Raw genomic sequence first — 15,690 nt, 5'->3', positions numbered from 1 at the left:
GAGCGTGGAGCCTGCTTAAGATTTTCTCTCTGTCCCTCTGCCCCTCTCCCCAGCTTATGCTCTCTCTCTCTCTCTCAAATTAAAAAAAAAATTTTGATGATTTGATTATTCTTGTGGAATAAAGGGTCATAAAAAAATGCTATAGAAATCCTATATAATAAACATTTGTAAAGCTGCTGTTGCCATTGTACCAGTATTAAAATGTGCTCTACCTTGTATCTTTTACTAATTTTTATGACAGGTTTTATTTTGTATCCATATGAGAATCCTATAAATGCTATGGTTTCATTAAACTGTTGCTAATTATATACTTTCAATGCTTATTTTCAGCTGAATAACAATGAGACAATATAAACACCAAGGTACATCTGATTATGTTTTTAAATAAAGAGCAATAAGAAACCTTTGGTTTTTCTCTGTTTAATGGTTTTTACTAGACATATAACACAGAAAAACGCATAAAACATCAATACATAAATTAACGAATCGTAATGCAAATGCTCATATAACCACCAAGAAAGGTACATTATAAATGTCTGTAGAAACCCTGCTTGTCTCCCTCCCCCTAACATAATCCCTCTCTTCAAGAAGAAACTACTGATATGCTTGTTATAATAAATATTTCCATGGGGCATCTGCGTGGTTTAGTCGGTTAAGTATCCAACTCCTGGTTTTGGCTCAGGTCATTATCTCACAGTTTTGTGAGTTGGATCCTGCTTTTGATTCTCTGTCTCCCTCTCTCTCTCCCCCTGCCCCACTCACACTGTCTCTGTCTCTCTCAAAATAAATAAACTTAAAAAAATAATAAAATTAAAAATAATATTTCCTTGTTTTTACCCTCTAAGTATACATCCCTAAATGCTATGGTTTATTTTCCTTGTTTTTGAACTATATAAATAGAATCATACACTATATCTTTTGTTTCTGCCTTCTTTCAATATATTTTTTTAACTTTTTTCTTTAACATTTATTTATTGTTGAGAGACAGAGTGTGAGCAGGGGAGGGGCAGAGAGAGAGGGAGACACAGAATGCGAAGCAGGCTCCAGGCTCTGAGCTGTCAGCACAGAGCCCGACACGGGGCTCGAACCCACAAACTGTGAGATCATGACCTGAGCCGAAGTCAGACGCTCAACAGACTGAGCCACCCAGGTGCCCCTAATCAACATTTATTTTTAAGATTCAACCATGTTACTGTGTAATGCAATAGATCACTTATTTCTGTTGTGTAAATATAGTTATTCATCCTATTGTTAGTGGACATTTGGATTGTTTATAGTTTCTGGCTACTATAAATCATGCATGCCAGTATGAATATTCTTGAACATGTACATATGTGCAAGAATTACTCTAGTGTGTATACCTAAGAGTGGAACTGCTAGATTTTAAAGCATGCCTAGGGGCATCTGGGTGGCTCAGTGGGTTAAGCTTCTGACTTTGGCTCAGGGCACGATATGGTTAGTGAGTTAGAGCCCCACTTTGGGCTCTCTGCTGTCAGCACACAGCCCACTCTGGATCCTGTGTCCTCCTCTCTTTGCCTCTGCTCGCACTCTGTCTCTCAAAAATTAATAAACATTAAAATAAAGTTAAAAAAAATAAAATAAACATGCCTATTTTCCAGAACGTGTCAAATTGGTTCCCCAGGTGGTTGTACCAATCAATTCATGGTCCCTTCAGCAAAGTAGGAGAGTTCTTGTTGCTCCTGTTTTCTTCAAGGGACTCTTTTTTTTTTTTTTAAGTTTATTTATTTATTTTGAGAGAGAGAGAGAGCAAGCACAAGCAGGAGAGAGAAAGAATCCCAAGCAGGCATCGAGTGTGGAGCCCAATGCGGGGCTTGAACCCGATCTGAAGTCAGACGCTTAACCTACTGAGCCACCCAGGCGCCCCAAGGGACTCTTAAATAATTGATTTTTCAAAATTTTGTTTACTTGGGAAAACTGTACAATGTTTACAGTTAATATATACTATTTTTCCTGGATTTATAAGTCAAAGAATTGTTGAGATGATTTTAAATCAAAATCACATACTAAACATAGCATATAATCTACATGGTGAGGATCACAATATAATTTATGTTGATAAACGTGGACTTTCTCATTTTACTTGGCTTTTCAAAGAGAGGTAGGATCTGGACGTGTAGAAGTAGGGAAGGGAATAAGTAAAAGGCAAATAAGCAAGCAAAATATTTTTAAGTTTATTTACTTTGAGAGGGGGTGGGAAAGCAAGCAGGAGCGGGGCAGAGAGAGGGAGACAGAATCCCAAGCAGGCTCTGCACAGAGCCCAACTTAGCACTTAAACTCACTAACCCTGAGACCACGACCTGAGCAGAAATCAAGAGTCAGACACTTAACTGGCTGAGCCATTCAGGCGTCACTAAATGTATTGTTAAAAATTCTGTTTGTCGGAGCTCCTGGGTGGCTCAGTGGGCTAAGCGTTGGGCTCTTGGTTTTGGCTCACATCATAATCTCACAGTCTGTGAGTCTGAGCAGCACATTGGGCTCTGCACTGACAGTGTGGAACTTGTCTGAGATTCTCTCTCTCTCTCTCTCTCTCTCTCTCTCTCTCTCTCTCTCTGCCATTCCCCTGCTCTCTCACATGCTCTCTCTCAAAAATCAATAAACATTACAAAAATTTAATTTTAAAAAAATTTTAATGTTTATTTATTTTTGAGAGAGATGGTGACAGAATGAGAGTGGGGAAGGGGCAGAGAGAGAGGGAGACACAGAATCTGAAGCAGGCTCCAGGCTCTGAGCCATCAGCACAGGCCCGGCGTGGGGCTCAAACTCACAGAGATGTGAGATCATGACCTGAGCCGAAGTTGGATGCTCAACCGACTGAGCCACCCAGGTGCCCCTAAAAATTTAATTCTTTCATGTTTATTTATTTTTGATAGAGAAGAGGGGAAATGGCAGAGAGAGAGAGAGAGGGAGACACAGAATTTGAAGTAGGCTCCAGGCTCTGAGCTGTCTACACATAGCCCAATGCAGGGCTTGAACTCACAAACCATGAGATCATGACCTGAGCTGAAGCTGAATGCTTAATCGACTGAGCCACCCAGGTGCCCCTAAAAAATTAAAAAAAAAAAAATACATTAAAAAACCCACTCCTACTCCTTTCTGAATTCTTGTTAGTAAATAAAAGTTGGTTGAGAAGCCTAATATAGCTTAATTTATTAAAACACCATCACCATGACTTAGGGTTCCATCTTTCCTTTGAGAATTAAATGAGATAATTCTTTCCCCCACCCAAGTTTTATTTAGATATAATTAACATATAGCATTGTATTAGTTTAAGGCATACAACATCATGATTTGATATATGCATATATTGCAAAATTATTTCCTCAGTAAATTTAGTTACATCCATCACCTCATATAGTTACAATTTTTTGTGATGAGAACTTTTTTTTTTTTAAGTAAATTCTACCCAAATACAGGGCTCAAACTAAACATCCTGAGATCAAGAGTCTCAAGCTCTACTGTCTGAGCCAGCCAGGTGCCCTTTTTAAGATGTATTCTCTTAACAACTTTCAAATATACAATACAGTATTGTTAAGTATAGTCACTATGCTGTACATTGCATCCCCAGACCTTACTTACCTTAATACTGGAAGTATATACCTTTTGACCACCTTCACCCATCTCTGCATCCCCCACCCTGGCCCAGGAAACCACCAGTCTGTTCTCCATTTCTTTTTTTTTTTTTTTTTAAATTCATGTTCTTCCTCCTTTTTAGGTCTATTTATTTATTTTATTTTTTTAATGTTTATTTATTTTTGAGAGACAGAGAGATCAAGAGCGGGAGAGGAGGGGGGTGGGGTGGACAGAGGATCTGAAGAGGGCTCTGCACTGACAGCCATGAGCCCAATGTGGAGCTTGAACTCATGAACCATGAGATCATGACCTGAGCCAAAGTTGGATGTTCAACCAACTGAGCCACCCAGGCACCCCAAGTCTATGTATTTATTTTGAGAGAGAGAGAGAGACAAAGACAGAGAGAGAGAGCATGTGAGCAGGGGAAGGGTAGAGAGAGAGGAAGAGAAAGAGAATCCCAAGCAGGCTCCATGCTGTCAGTGCAGAACTCGACAGGGGGGCTCAGACCCATGAGCTGTGAGATCATGACTTGAGTCAAAATCAAGAGTTGGACACTTAAGCAACTACTGAGCCACCCAGGTGCCCCTGTTCTCCATTTCTATGACCTAGGTTCCTTTAGATTCCATATATAAGTAAGATCATACCTAAATGAGACAATTCTTGATAAGGATTTAACACAGAGCCATACACAAAGTAAATGATCTGTGTTTATTATTACTTTGTCATTATTTGACATCACAAGTAAGAACTCATTAAAAACAAATCATCCAATTCCATTTCTATATCTTAAAGCCAAGAGTATTTAAAAAAAAATGAATCTAACCATTCAAACCTCCAATTAACTAAATCAAATATTGAGTTAAGGCTTTCCACATTTTTTTCAAGGAAGCATTGTTCAATATTACAAGTTGGAAAAAGTGTTCATTGTAGAAAAATTAGAAAATCGATAAAAATAAAAGATGAAAAGTACAGCATAGGAAGTATAGAAATAATATTGTAGGGGTGCCTGGCTGGCTCAGTTAGTGGAGGATGTGACCTGATCTCGGGGTTGTGGGTTTGAGTCCCATGTTGGGTGTAGAGATTACTTAAAAAAATAATATTGTAATAACTATGGTGACAGAAGGTAACTATAATTATCACAGTGAACATTTCATAATATATTTTGAATCTCTCTGTTGTAATGTAATATGTCAACTCTACTTCAATAAAAAAAATTAATTTTAAAAAATAAAGAGGGAGGCACCTGGCTAGCTCAGCTAGTAGAGCGTGCAACTCTTGATCTCAGAATTGTGAGTTCAAGCCTCATATTGGGTGTGGAGATTACTTAAAAATAAAAAATCTTTAAAAAAGAAAATACAAAGGATATCTACCCAAAACCTGCACATAGATGTTTGTAGCAGCTTTATTAATATTTTCCAAAACTTGGAAGCAATTAAGATGTATTCTAGTATGCAAATGGATAAATAAACAGTGGTACATCTAGGTAACAGAATATTATTCAACACTAAAGAGAAATGAGCTACCAAAGCATGAAAAGACATGGAGGAAACTTAAATGCATATTACTAAGTGAAAGAAGCCAATCTGAAAAGGTTATATACTGTATGATTCCAACTATATGACACTGCAGAAAAGGCCAAACTATGGAGACAGTAAAAATATCAATGGTTGCTAGGGGCTGGAGAAAGTTAGAATGAATAGGTGGCACACAGAGGATTTTTAGGGCAGTGAAACTATTCGTTAGCATTTAGTTGAAATGCATGCTCTGATTCGGTAGGTCTGGATTGGAGCCTGAGATTCTGCATTTCTAACTAACTCCCCCTTCGTCCTGAAGACTACACCTACTATATCAAGATTTTAGAGCTTAAATTGAACCATTTTTCCATTTTTGCAAGTCACTTGACAAGCTTCTTTTGCGGTGTTTTTGTACTCCTTGAAATGCAAACCAGCTGTTTCCACTTTTTTTTTTTTTAATCTCTCAATTCCTATAGTCCCCGGTTGAGGAAAATCTTAAACCGTGGTAGACGAATAGGGAAAACCGCAAAAACCAGGAGAGGATGAGCGAGGTGCGGAACCTAAAAATGAGAGGAAAGCAGGAACTGAAGAAGCGGAGGAGGGATTTTAAAGTTGGACGAAAGCCGGTTAGGTTTTCAGGGCGGACCGGAAAGAGTCCAAAGAAGTCTCTGCACCATGGCGGGTCCTGTCAGCTTGCGAGAGCTTCTAATGGGCGCTTCATCCTGGACCGGCTCTGAAAGTCCCGAGGGGTCCCCTACAGAGGGCGGAGGGAGCGTGGCTGGTGGACCCGAGCCTCCTTGGCGAGAGGATGAGATCTGCGTGGTAGGAATCTTCGGCAAGACGGCTCTGCGACTGAATTCCGAGAAGTTCTCACTTGTGAATACGGTTTGCGACCGACAGGTCTTTCCCCTCTTTCGCCACCAAGATCCTGGGGACTCAGGGCCTGGAATCAGGACCGAGGCTGGCGCCGTCGGGGAGGCTGGTGGAGCCGGAGACGCTGGGGCTGGGGCGGGGGATTCAGTTCGGGGAGGTGTAGCGGCCGCTGAAGGGAACCGAACTGAGCCAGGCTCCCAGGACTACAGCCTTCTGCAGGCCTATTACAATCAAGAAAGCAAAGTTCTTTATCTTCTTCTCACTTCCATCTGTGACAATTCCCAGCTTCTGCGGGCTTGTCGTGCCCTTCAGAGTGGGGAAGCTGGAGGTGGCCTCTCTTTACCTCATGCAGAAGCGCACGAGTTCTGGAAGCATCAAGAGAAGCTGCAGTGTCTCAGTCTCCTTTACCTTTTCTCCGTTTGTCACATCCTGCTTCTGGTCCATCCCACTTGTTCTTTTGACATCACGTATGATCGAGTATTCAGAGCCCTTGATGGACTGAGACAGAAGGTACTGCCCCTCCTCAAAACAGCCATTAAGGATTGTCCAGTTGGCAAAGACTGGAAACTAAACTGCCGACCTTGCCCTCCTAGACTCCTTTTCCTCTTTCAACTCAATGGAGCCCTCAAAGTGGAACCCCCTCGGAGCCAAGACCCAACTCATCCAGACAAGCCCAAGAAACATTCTCCCAAAAGGAGACTGCAGCATGCCCTGGAGGACCAGATCTATAGAATCTTTAGGAAGAGTCGCGTCTTAACTAATCAGAGTATCAATTGCCTCTTTACTGTGCCTGCCAACCAAGCTTTTGTGTACATAGTTCCCGGAAGCCAAGAGGAGGACCCAGTAGGCATGTTGCTGGACCAACTTAGGAGTCATTGTACTGTGAAGGACCCAGAATCTTTGCTGGTGCCTGCACCCCTTTCTGGGCCCAGGCGATACCAGGTGATGAGGCAGCATAGCCGACAGCAGCTTTCTTTCCACATTGACAGCAGCAGTTCCAGTTCTTCAGGGCAGCTAGTGGATTTCACTCTGCGGGAGTTTCTATGGCAGCATGTGGAATTAGTCCTAAGCAAGAAAGGTTTTGATGACAGTGTGGGCAGGAACCCACAGCCTTCCCATTTTGAACTTCCCACTTATCAGAAGTGGATCTCAGCAGCTTCAAAACTGTATGAAGTAGCTATAGATGGGAAAGAGGAGGACCTGGGATCTCCCACTGGGGAGCTAACATCTAAGATTTTAAGCAGTATTAAAGTCTTGGAAGGGTTTTTGGATATTGACACCAAATTCTCAGAAAACCGGTGCCAAAAAGCTTTACCCATGGCCCATAGTGCCTATCAGTCAAACTTGCCTCATAACTACACAATGACTGTCCATAAGAATCAGCTTGCCCAGGCTCTTCGAGTATACAGTCAACATGCTAGGGGTCCAGCCTTTCACAAGTATGCCATGCAGTTACATGAGGACTGCTACAAGTTTTGGAGCAATGGCCATCAGCTCTGTGAGGAAAGGAGTTTAACTGATCAACACTGTGTACATAAGTTTCACTCATTACCTAAATCAGGTAGCTAAAATTTTCTCAGCATTTTGAAATCAAAACTGAGCTGTGTTTTTATTCTTTTTTTTTTAAAGATTATTATTATTATTTTATTTATTTTTGTAAGTAATCTCTATGCCTAATGTGGGGCTCAAACACACAACCCCAAGATGAAGAGTCGCATACTCTATTGACTGAGCCAGCCAGGTGGCGTTTATTCTTGTTTTAAGAGAGGCTTTTCACTATGTATTGATAATTATAAAAAGCCCCACAGAAATTTAGTTGAATCAAATTTAAGTTTTCTCTCCTGTTGTAAAAAAAAATAACAACTATGACTGCTAATTATTTTCTTGTATTTAAAGGATGATCCATAGAGGATTATTAAATTAGAATTATTAAAGAGTATAAAGTTTCAGAAATTTCATATTAACATTTTTATTTTGGAGTTTTTGTTGAACGAAAATGAATTCATTGAAAATGTAAGGTCACCATGATGATGATAAAATGTACTTAGAATCCCTAAACATCTAAAAGAAAAAAAGAAAGAAAAGAAACCCTAAACATCTAAAACTTTAGATTGAAAATGTATATCATTTTAAGAATTTTCAGTGCTTCTTCTGTTATGTGTATATACTCAAGGTTTTGTGTTTTTGGTGTTTGTTTGTTTGTTTTTGTAATCTCTTCTCATTTCCAAAGTACTGTTTGGAGAAATTTTGGGGTTAGATGCAATAGAATATAAAATAACTTTGACTCTGCATTGTGTGTGTGAAATTAACAGTAAGTGTTATGTTTTCCAGGAGAAAAACCAGAGGCTGATAGAAATCCTCCTGTGCTGTATCACAACAGCCGAGCTCGATCTACCGGTGCCTGTAACTGTGGAAGGAAACAAGCACCTCGAGATGATCCCTTTGATATCAAGGCAGCTAACTATGACTTTTATCAGGTAGACTCTGATTTTTTCATCTTCCTCCCTTTTTTTCTTTCTTTCTTTCTTCCTTCCTTCCTTTTTTTTTTTTTTTTTTAACTATCATCTAAGTAAAAGTACATATTTTCAGAAGCAAAATATTTAGAAAAGTAGGGGCACCTGGGAGGCTCTCTCATTTAAGCATCTGACTCTTGATTTCAGCTCAGGTCATGATCCCATGGTTTATGAGATCAAGCCCCACAACAGTGTCTACGCTGACAGAGTTGAGCCTGCTTAGGATCCTCTCTCTCCTCTCTCTCTGCCTCTCCCCCACTCACACTCGCTCTCTCCCTCTCAAAATAAATAAATAAACATTTTTAAAAATTTTAATTAAAAAAAGTTTTTTAAGTTTATTTATTTTGAGGGAGAGAGCATGAGTGGGGGGAGAAGCAGAGAGAGGGGGGAGAAAGAATCCCAAGCAGGTTCCGTGCTTTCAGCACAGAGCCCAATGCAGCTGCTCGATCTCACCAACTGTGGAATCATGACCTGAGCCAAAACCAAGAGTCAGATGCTTAACTGACTGAGCAATCCAGGCTCCTCAAATAAATAAACATTTTTATTTTAATGTTAGAAAAAAATCTAGAAAAGTAAATGTGACTTGAGTGTGATATATAGACAAGGGAAAGTTCTTTATATGAACTTATTTGCTTACCCATTAATTTTTTTTTTTTAATGTTTATTTATTTTTGAGAGAGACAGGGACAGAGTATGAGCAGGGGAAGGGCAGAGAGAGAGGAAGACACAGAATCTGAAGCAGGCTCCAGGCTCTGAGCCATCAGCACAGAGCCTGACGCAGGGCTCGGACTCACAAATGGTGAGATTGTGACCTGAGCCAAAGCCAGACGCTTAACCGACTGAGCCACCTAGGCACCCCTTACCCATTAATTGTTAATCTTTTTAGAGTGAAGAATCTGTTATTTTTTTTTTTAATTTTTTTTTTAACGTTTATTTATTTTTGAGACAGAGAGGGACAGAGCATGAACAGGGGAGGAGCAGAGAGAGAGGGAGACACAGAATCTGAAACAGGCTCCAGGCTCTGAGCTGTCAGCACAGAGCCCGACGCAGGGCTCAAACTCACGGACCGTGAGATCATGACCTGAGCCGAAGTCAGACGCTTAACCGACCAAGCCACCCAGGCGCCCCAAGAATCTGTTATTTTAAATGAAAAGGTCACAGAGTTGTTTTGTTTTGTCTCTTCCTCCATAGCTTCTGGAAGAAAAATGTTGTGGAAAATTGGATCATATCAATTTCCCAGTATTTGAACCAAGTACTCCAGATCCTGCTCCTGCCAAAAATGAATCTTCTCCTGCCCCTCCAGATGCAGATGCTGATAAACTTAAAGAAAAAGAACCTCAAACCCAAGGAGAGAGCACAAGCCTGAGTTTAGCTTTGAGTTTAGGCCAGTCCACAGATAGTTTAGGTACCTATCCAGCTGATCCACAAGCAGGAGGAGATAATCCAGAAGTTCATGGTCAAGGAGAAGTAAAAACTGAGAAGAGACCAAACTTGGTTGATAGACAGGCATCCACAGTTGAGTATCTCCCAGGCATGCTGCATTCAAATTGCCCTAAAGGTCTACTACCCAAATTCTCCAGCTGGTCATTGGTTAAATTAGGCCCTGCTAAGTCTTATAACTTTCATACAGGTTTAGACCAACAAGGCTTCATTCCAGGAACAAACTATCTTATGCCTTGGGACATTGTCATCAGGACTAGAGCTGAAGATGAAGGAGACTTGGACACAAATTCTTGGCCTGCTCCAAATAAAGCTATTCCTGGAAAGAGAAGTGCAGTAGTAATGGGAAGAGGAAGACGGAGAGATGACATAGCTCGAGCATTTGTGGGCTTTGAATATGAAGACTCTAGAGGTCGGAGGTTTATGTGTTCAGGACCTGACAAAGTAATGAAAGTAATGGGAAGTGGGCCAAAGGAGTCCGCTTTAAAAGCCCTGAATAGTGATATGCCCTTATATATTCTGTCATCATCTCAGGGTAGAGGGCTAAAACCACATTATGCTCAACTTATGAGGCTTTTTGTTGTAGTTCCTGATGCTCCTTTGCAGATAATACTAATGCCCCAGGTAAGAAATATGACCCTTTTCTGTTTTCAGACAAAAAATGCTGATGCTTGTTTTGATTGTTTTTTAAAAAGTGCAGGATAATATCTAATATTTCAATAAACAGGTCTTAATCTTAAATACCTTTTATACCTAATCTAGTTCTTGAAAAATAAATTGCGGGTGTATTTCTCAGTTCACACCATCAATTCACATTGTTTAGTTCAAAGGCAGAACTTGAAGTTAAAAATCTATAGAAAAAAAAAAGAAAAATCTGTAGAAAAATAGGATAATATTTGAGACTCAATGTAATTTTGGATATGATTAGTTTACCTATTACCTACTTAATCTTATATGCTCTTAGAATTTACTGTTTGTTTAGGCACTTATCTTTCAGGTATTTCTTAATGAAAAATGCAAAAATAAGTATATTGCCTTTACTTTTCAGGTTCAACCAGGCCCACCACCATGTCCAGTATTCTACCCAGAAAAACAAGAAATCACTCTTCCACCAGATGGCCTCTGGGTTTTGAGATTTCCTTATGCATATGTGACTGAGAGAGGACCTTGTTTCCCTCCTAAGGAAAACGTGCAGTTAATGAGTTACAAGGTGCTCCGTGGAGTTCTTAAAGCAGTAACACAATAAGTGTTTTATAGCCAGTTCCATCTTTTTTTTTTTAATTAAAAAAATATTTTTTTCTGATGTTTATTTATTTTTGAAGGAGAGACAGACAGTGTGGGGAGGGGAGGGCAGAGAGAGAGGGAGACATAGAATCTGAAGCAGGCTCCAGGCTCTGAGTCAACACAGAGCCTGACATGGGCCTTGAACCCAACCCATGAGATCATGAGCTGAGCCGAAGTCGATGCTCAACTGACTGAGCCACGCAGGTGCCCCTATAGCTGGTTCCATTTTAAGGCTGATGTTTGATTTTGCTGTGTATGGGTTTGTTTTTTTTTTTCATTTTGTTTCTTTGTTTTTGTTTTGGTACGTGTATGCTGTGTTTCCTTAAATACAGAATGTGCTTTGGTTACAGGAGTTCAGTATTGATACAATAGTTCCACTCTTTCATGATGTTATTGATATTTATTGTAAACAGGCCTGTACCTTCTTAATAAACATTGGTTCTTGCAGAAAAGGACATAAATATCTGGTTGATACCTTTGGGGTTTTTTTTTGTTTCTGTTTCACTGTCCATAATAAAACATGTTTCTATCATAACTGAATGTTGCCTAATCATGTTGAACCAAAATTTTGTTTTGGTTAAAAAAATGATGTTTTAGCTGGGATTTTCCTTAAGATGCTGCTTCTGAAATTATTTTCAAAACAAGATGATCCAGTAGGTTATCTGGCAAAAGTATGAGGATTAATTGCAAAAAAAGCCCTGTTGTTTGGCTCACAATTCTGGTACCTGAGTCAAATTGTTTTGTTTTTGCCATTTTATTCCTGGACTGATGCGACAGCATATTTTAAAGGAATGCTATCTGAACTAATACTTTTTTTTAAGGCTTTATTATTTTTTTAAGTTTATTTATTTATTTTGAGAGAGCAAGAGTGAGAGCAAAAGAAAGAGGAGGAGAGAGAGAGAATCCCAAACAGACTCTATGCTGCCAGCTTGGAGCCTGATATGGGGCTTGAACCCACAAAACATCAGATCATGATGTGAGCTGAAACCAAGAGTTGGCTGCTTAACCAACTGAGCTACTCAGGCGCACTAAGGCCTTTTTTTTTTTTTTTTTTTAAAGTAATCTCTACACACAGCGTGGGGCTTGAACTCACAACCCCGAGATCAGAATTGCTTACTCTACCAACTGAGCCAGGTGCCCCTGAAGTAAAACTTTTTAATCCAAAATATTAATACACACTTTACCCTTTAAAAAGTTACCCTGGGAGCGCCTGGGTGGCTCAGTCGGTTGGGCGGCCGACTTCGGCTCAGGTCATGATCTCACAGCCTGTGAGTTCGAGCCCCGCTTCAGGCTCTGTGCTGACAGCTCAGAGCCTGGAGCCTGTTTCGGATTCTGTGTCTCCCTCTCTCTGACCCTCCACCGTTCATGCTCTGTCTCTCTCTGTCTCATAAATAAACGTTAAAAAAAAATTTTTTTTAAATAAAAAGTTACCCTGTAAGAATTTTTATATGTGAAACAACGACTAAATGATAGCCTATCAATCTATGGTTAACTTTCACCAGCGTCAACATGATGCTAATTTATCACCAATTAAATAAATACACGGAATAAGTGAACACACCAAAATTGTAGTGTAATTGATTATATTTTCCTGGAAACATTGATTTTGAAATACTGGGTAAAAAGAATTGGAGATTTTAGTCTCAATATGTATGAAATACAGCATTTGCTTAATACATCTTGCTACCAACGTAAAGCAGTTATTTAGATTTTGATGTTAGGGGAGAAAATGTAATAGCCAATTTAGAACTGTGACTTAATTAAAGGTATTTTTATGCCCATTTTATTATAGTTCAATTAAGAGAAGGAGTCTGTGAGGGTGGCCCAGTCGGTTAAGCATCTGACTTTGACTCAGGTCATGATTTTTGTGGTCTGTGCTGACAGCTCAGAGACTGAAGTCAGCTTCAGATACTGTGTCTCTCTCTCTGCCCCTCCTCCTCTCACGCTCTGTCTCTCAAAAAAATAACATTAAAAAAAATTTTTTTAAAGGAGAATGTGAGCCAATATGAAAATTAACCTACATTTTTCTTGCATCCCATCTTTATTTTTCATCCTTTTAATTTATAATTCCTTGTATATCAGTTTTAACAATCACAATTGCTTTTGTAGTAAAGCATGGTTCTTGGTTGGTTTTATTAAATAGGCTACTGCATTTGGAAATATAACTAGATTGCTCTGTAGGACCTATATTAATAATTGTTTTGTTTTTTTAGTAGCATCTAAGACTTGAATAACAAGTTGTATAAACTGGTAGATTAAAGAAACCGTAACAAAGTAGTTTGTAAGAAAAATTAGGTGTCAAAAGAGCAAACTCTTGCGTTTTCTTTCCTTTGTTTCTTTGATGTCATTCTATATGGAAAAACTTTATATTCCTGCTTAAATTAGTGATTTTCCTTAATGATTTTTGATTGCAGAAGCCACCCTAATTTGAACTTCTGAAACAAACTTTGTATGCTATTTCTATTTATAGCCTGCTTAAAAAACAGTTGCAGAACTTCTGCAGGTTTGTTTTTATCCATAAATTGGCTCATAGAGTGTTGCATTAGAGAAATGTGGACTATGCAGTTTGTATCGCTTACTGCTTTTCTCATTACTGATACAAACCTTAGTCAGCAAACTTCAAAAATGATGATTTTATTAAAGAAATTATGTTTCTTCTGTAGCAGCTCTTGCATTGTGCTTTGCTTAGCAGTTGTTTCTTTTTTTTATGGAGATATAAGCAGATGTTTCAAATTTTTTGATTTTTAAAAAAATTTTTTAATGTTTTTGAAAGAGAGAAAGAAAGCTCGAGTGGGGGAGGGGCAGAAGAAAGGGAGACAATCTGAAGCAGGCTCCAGGCTCTGAGCTCTCAGCACAGAGCCTGACACAAGTGTCAGGGGGGCTCGAACTCACAGACGGCAAGATCATGACCTGAGCTGGAGTCAGATACTTAAACAACTGAGCCACCCAGTTGCCCTGAAATTGATTTTTGAAAAAATTTTTTAATGTTTATTTTATTTTTGAGAGAGAGACACACACAACGAATCTGAAGCAGGCTCCAGGCTCCTAGCTGTCAGCACAGAGCCTGCCGTGGGGCTGGAACCCACAAACCAGAGATCATGACCTGAGCCAAAGTCCCACACTTAACCAGCTGAACCACCCAGGTGCCCCTAAATTGTTTTGTTTTTGTTTTTGTTTTTGTTTTTTTTTAAAGAATCACTAGGTCAGGAGGGACTTCACAGGATATCCTGTGATGTGCCTATGAAAAGTTGCATAAAATTTTAGGAAGTAAATTATATCTTATTCAAGGAGTGCTTATTATTTAAAGAACTAATATGATAAATCTTTCTGTCATGTGTATTATGTTATTCTGATTTTTTAAAATGGCTTCACATGTTGGATTAAGTTAGGTTCCTCTGTACTACTTAAACAGGAAATCTGTATCTTAGTTGAAAAGCAAACAAGTTCCAAGAAAAAGTAAAACAAAGAAATTAGAAAAGTGGGACTAGGAAAGCCTGATTTACAAGAATAAAATAGCTACTCTTTATTGAATGGCACACAATAATAATAGCTATTTATGAATATCCACTTGTTAGGATATTACTACACGTTTTGTCTACATTGCCTCTAATCCTCAAAATATTGCAAGATAAATATTACCCCTATTTTATAGACCAAGAAATTGAAGGTTGAAGTGGTTAAATAATTTGTTGAAGGTCACATACCTAGGGAGTAGCAAAGTCAGAATTTAAATTGAGAACTCTAATTTTAAAGCTGTGCTCTTCCTTTTCAAAAAAATATAAGAATGAAAACTGCCAGTTCCTCCAACTGAATATATGACTCTGGTCTTAAGACATATGAATGGGTGAGTTTTCAATGTCAGAAAAACATTTGGCATGATACCACCAAAGCTTCGTAGTTTCTTTTAAGACTATGAATCTTGATTCTGTCTAAAACTGTACTGAGGGGCGCCTGGGTGGCTCAGTCGGTTAAGCGGCCGACTTCGGCTCAGGTCATGATCTCACGGTCCGTGAGTTCGAGCCCCGCGTCAGGCTCTGTGCTGACAGCTCAGAGCCTGGAGCCTGTTTCAGATTCTGTGTGTCCCTCTCTCTGACCCTCCCCTGTTCATGCTCTGTCTCTTCCTGTCTCAAAAATAAATAAAACGTTAAAAAAAAAAAAAGGTTTAAAACTGTACTGAATCTTTAAAATTTTTTAATGTTTATTTATTTTTGAGAGAAAGAGAGAGACAGTGTGAGCAGGGGAGGAGCAGAGAGAGACATATACAGAATCCGAAGCAGGCTCCAGGCTCTGAGCTGTCAGCACAGAGCCCGATGCGGGGCTCGAACCCATGGACCACGAGATCATGACCTGAGCCGAAGTTGGACACTTAACCAACTGAGCCACCCAGGCGCCCCCTGAGTCTTTATATTATACCATCTTTTGTTCCAGATTTTCTCCTGTATAAAATAGTACTATACTAAATTGAAGCAAAAAAA

The 15,690-nt window shown here is 39.3% G+C and overlaps 1 protein-coding gene across 1 annotated transcript; it reads left to right on the top strand.

The window, feature by feature from the left end:
- The first annotated feature begins 5,778 nt into the window (after positions 1–5,778).
- SMG8 (SMG8 nonsense mediated mRNA decay factor) lies at positions 5,779–11,265 on the top strand. The gene is made up of 4 exons (XM_007086733.3): positions 5,779–7,539; positions 8,310–8,455; positions 9,683–10,555; positions 10,980–11,265. The coding sequence occupies exons 1-4, from the start codon at positions 5,781–5,783 to the stop codon at positions 11,175–11,177; spliced, it is 2,976 nt and encodes a 991-aa protein (XP_007086795.1). The 5' UTR covers positions 5,779–5,780; the 3' UTR covers positions 11,178–11,265.
- Positions 11,266–15,690: the final 4,425 nt, after the last annotated feature.

The sequence above is a fragment of the Panthera tigris genome, chromosome E1 (genome assembly GCF_018350195.1).
Source record: "Panthera tigris isolate Pti1 chromosome E1, P.tigris_Pti1_mat1.1, whole genome shotgun sequence".
Taxonomy (NCBI): domain Eukaryota; kingdom Metazoa; phylum Chordata; class Mammalia; order Carnivora; family Felidae; genus Panthera; species Panthera tigris.
Note: the sequence above shows the minus strand (reverse complement) of the source record. Positions and strands in the feature narration are given on the sequence as shown.

Coding starts and splice junctions, on each gene's coding strand:
- SMG8 (XM_007086733.3), top strand. CDS start 5,781: ATGGCGGGTCCTGTCAGCTTGCGAGAGCTTCTAATGGGCGCTTCATCC. Junction 7,540..8,309: donor TCACTCATTACCTAAATCAG/GTAGCTAAAATT, acceptor TATGTTTTCCAG/GAGAAAAACCAGAGGCTGAT. Junction 8,456..9,682: donor CTAACTATGACTTTTATCAG/GTAGACTCTGAT, acceptor CTTCCTCCATAG/CTTCTGGAAGAAAAATGTTG.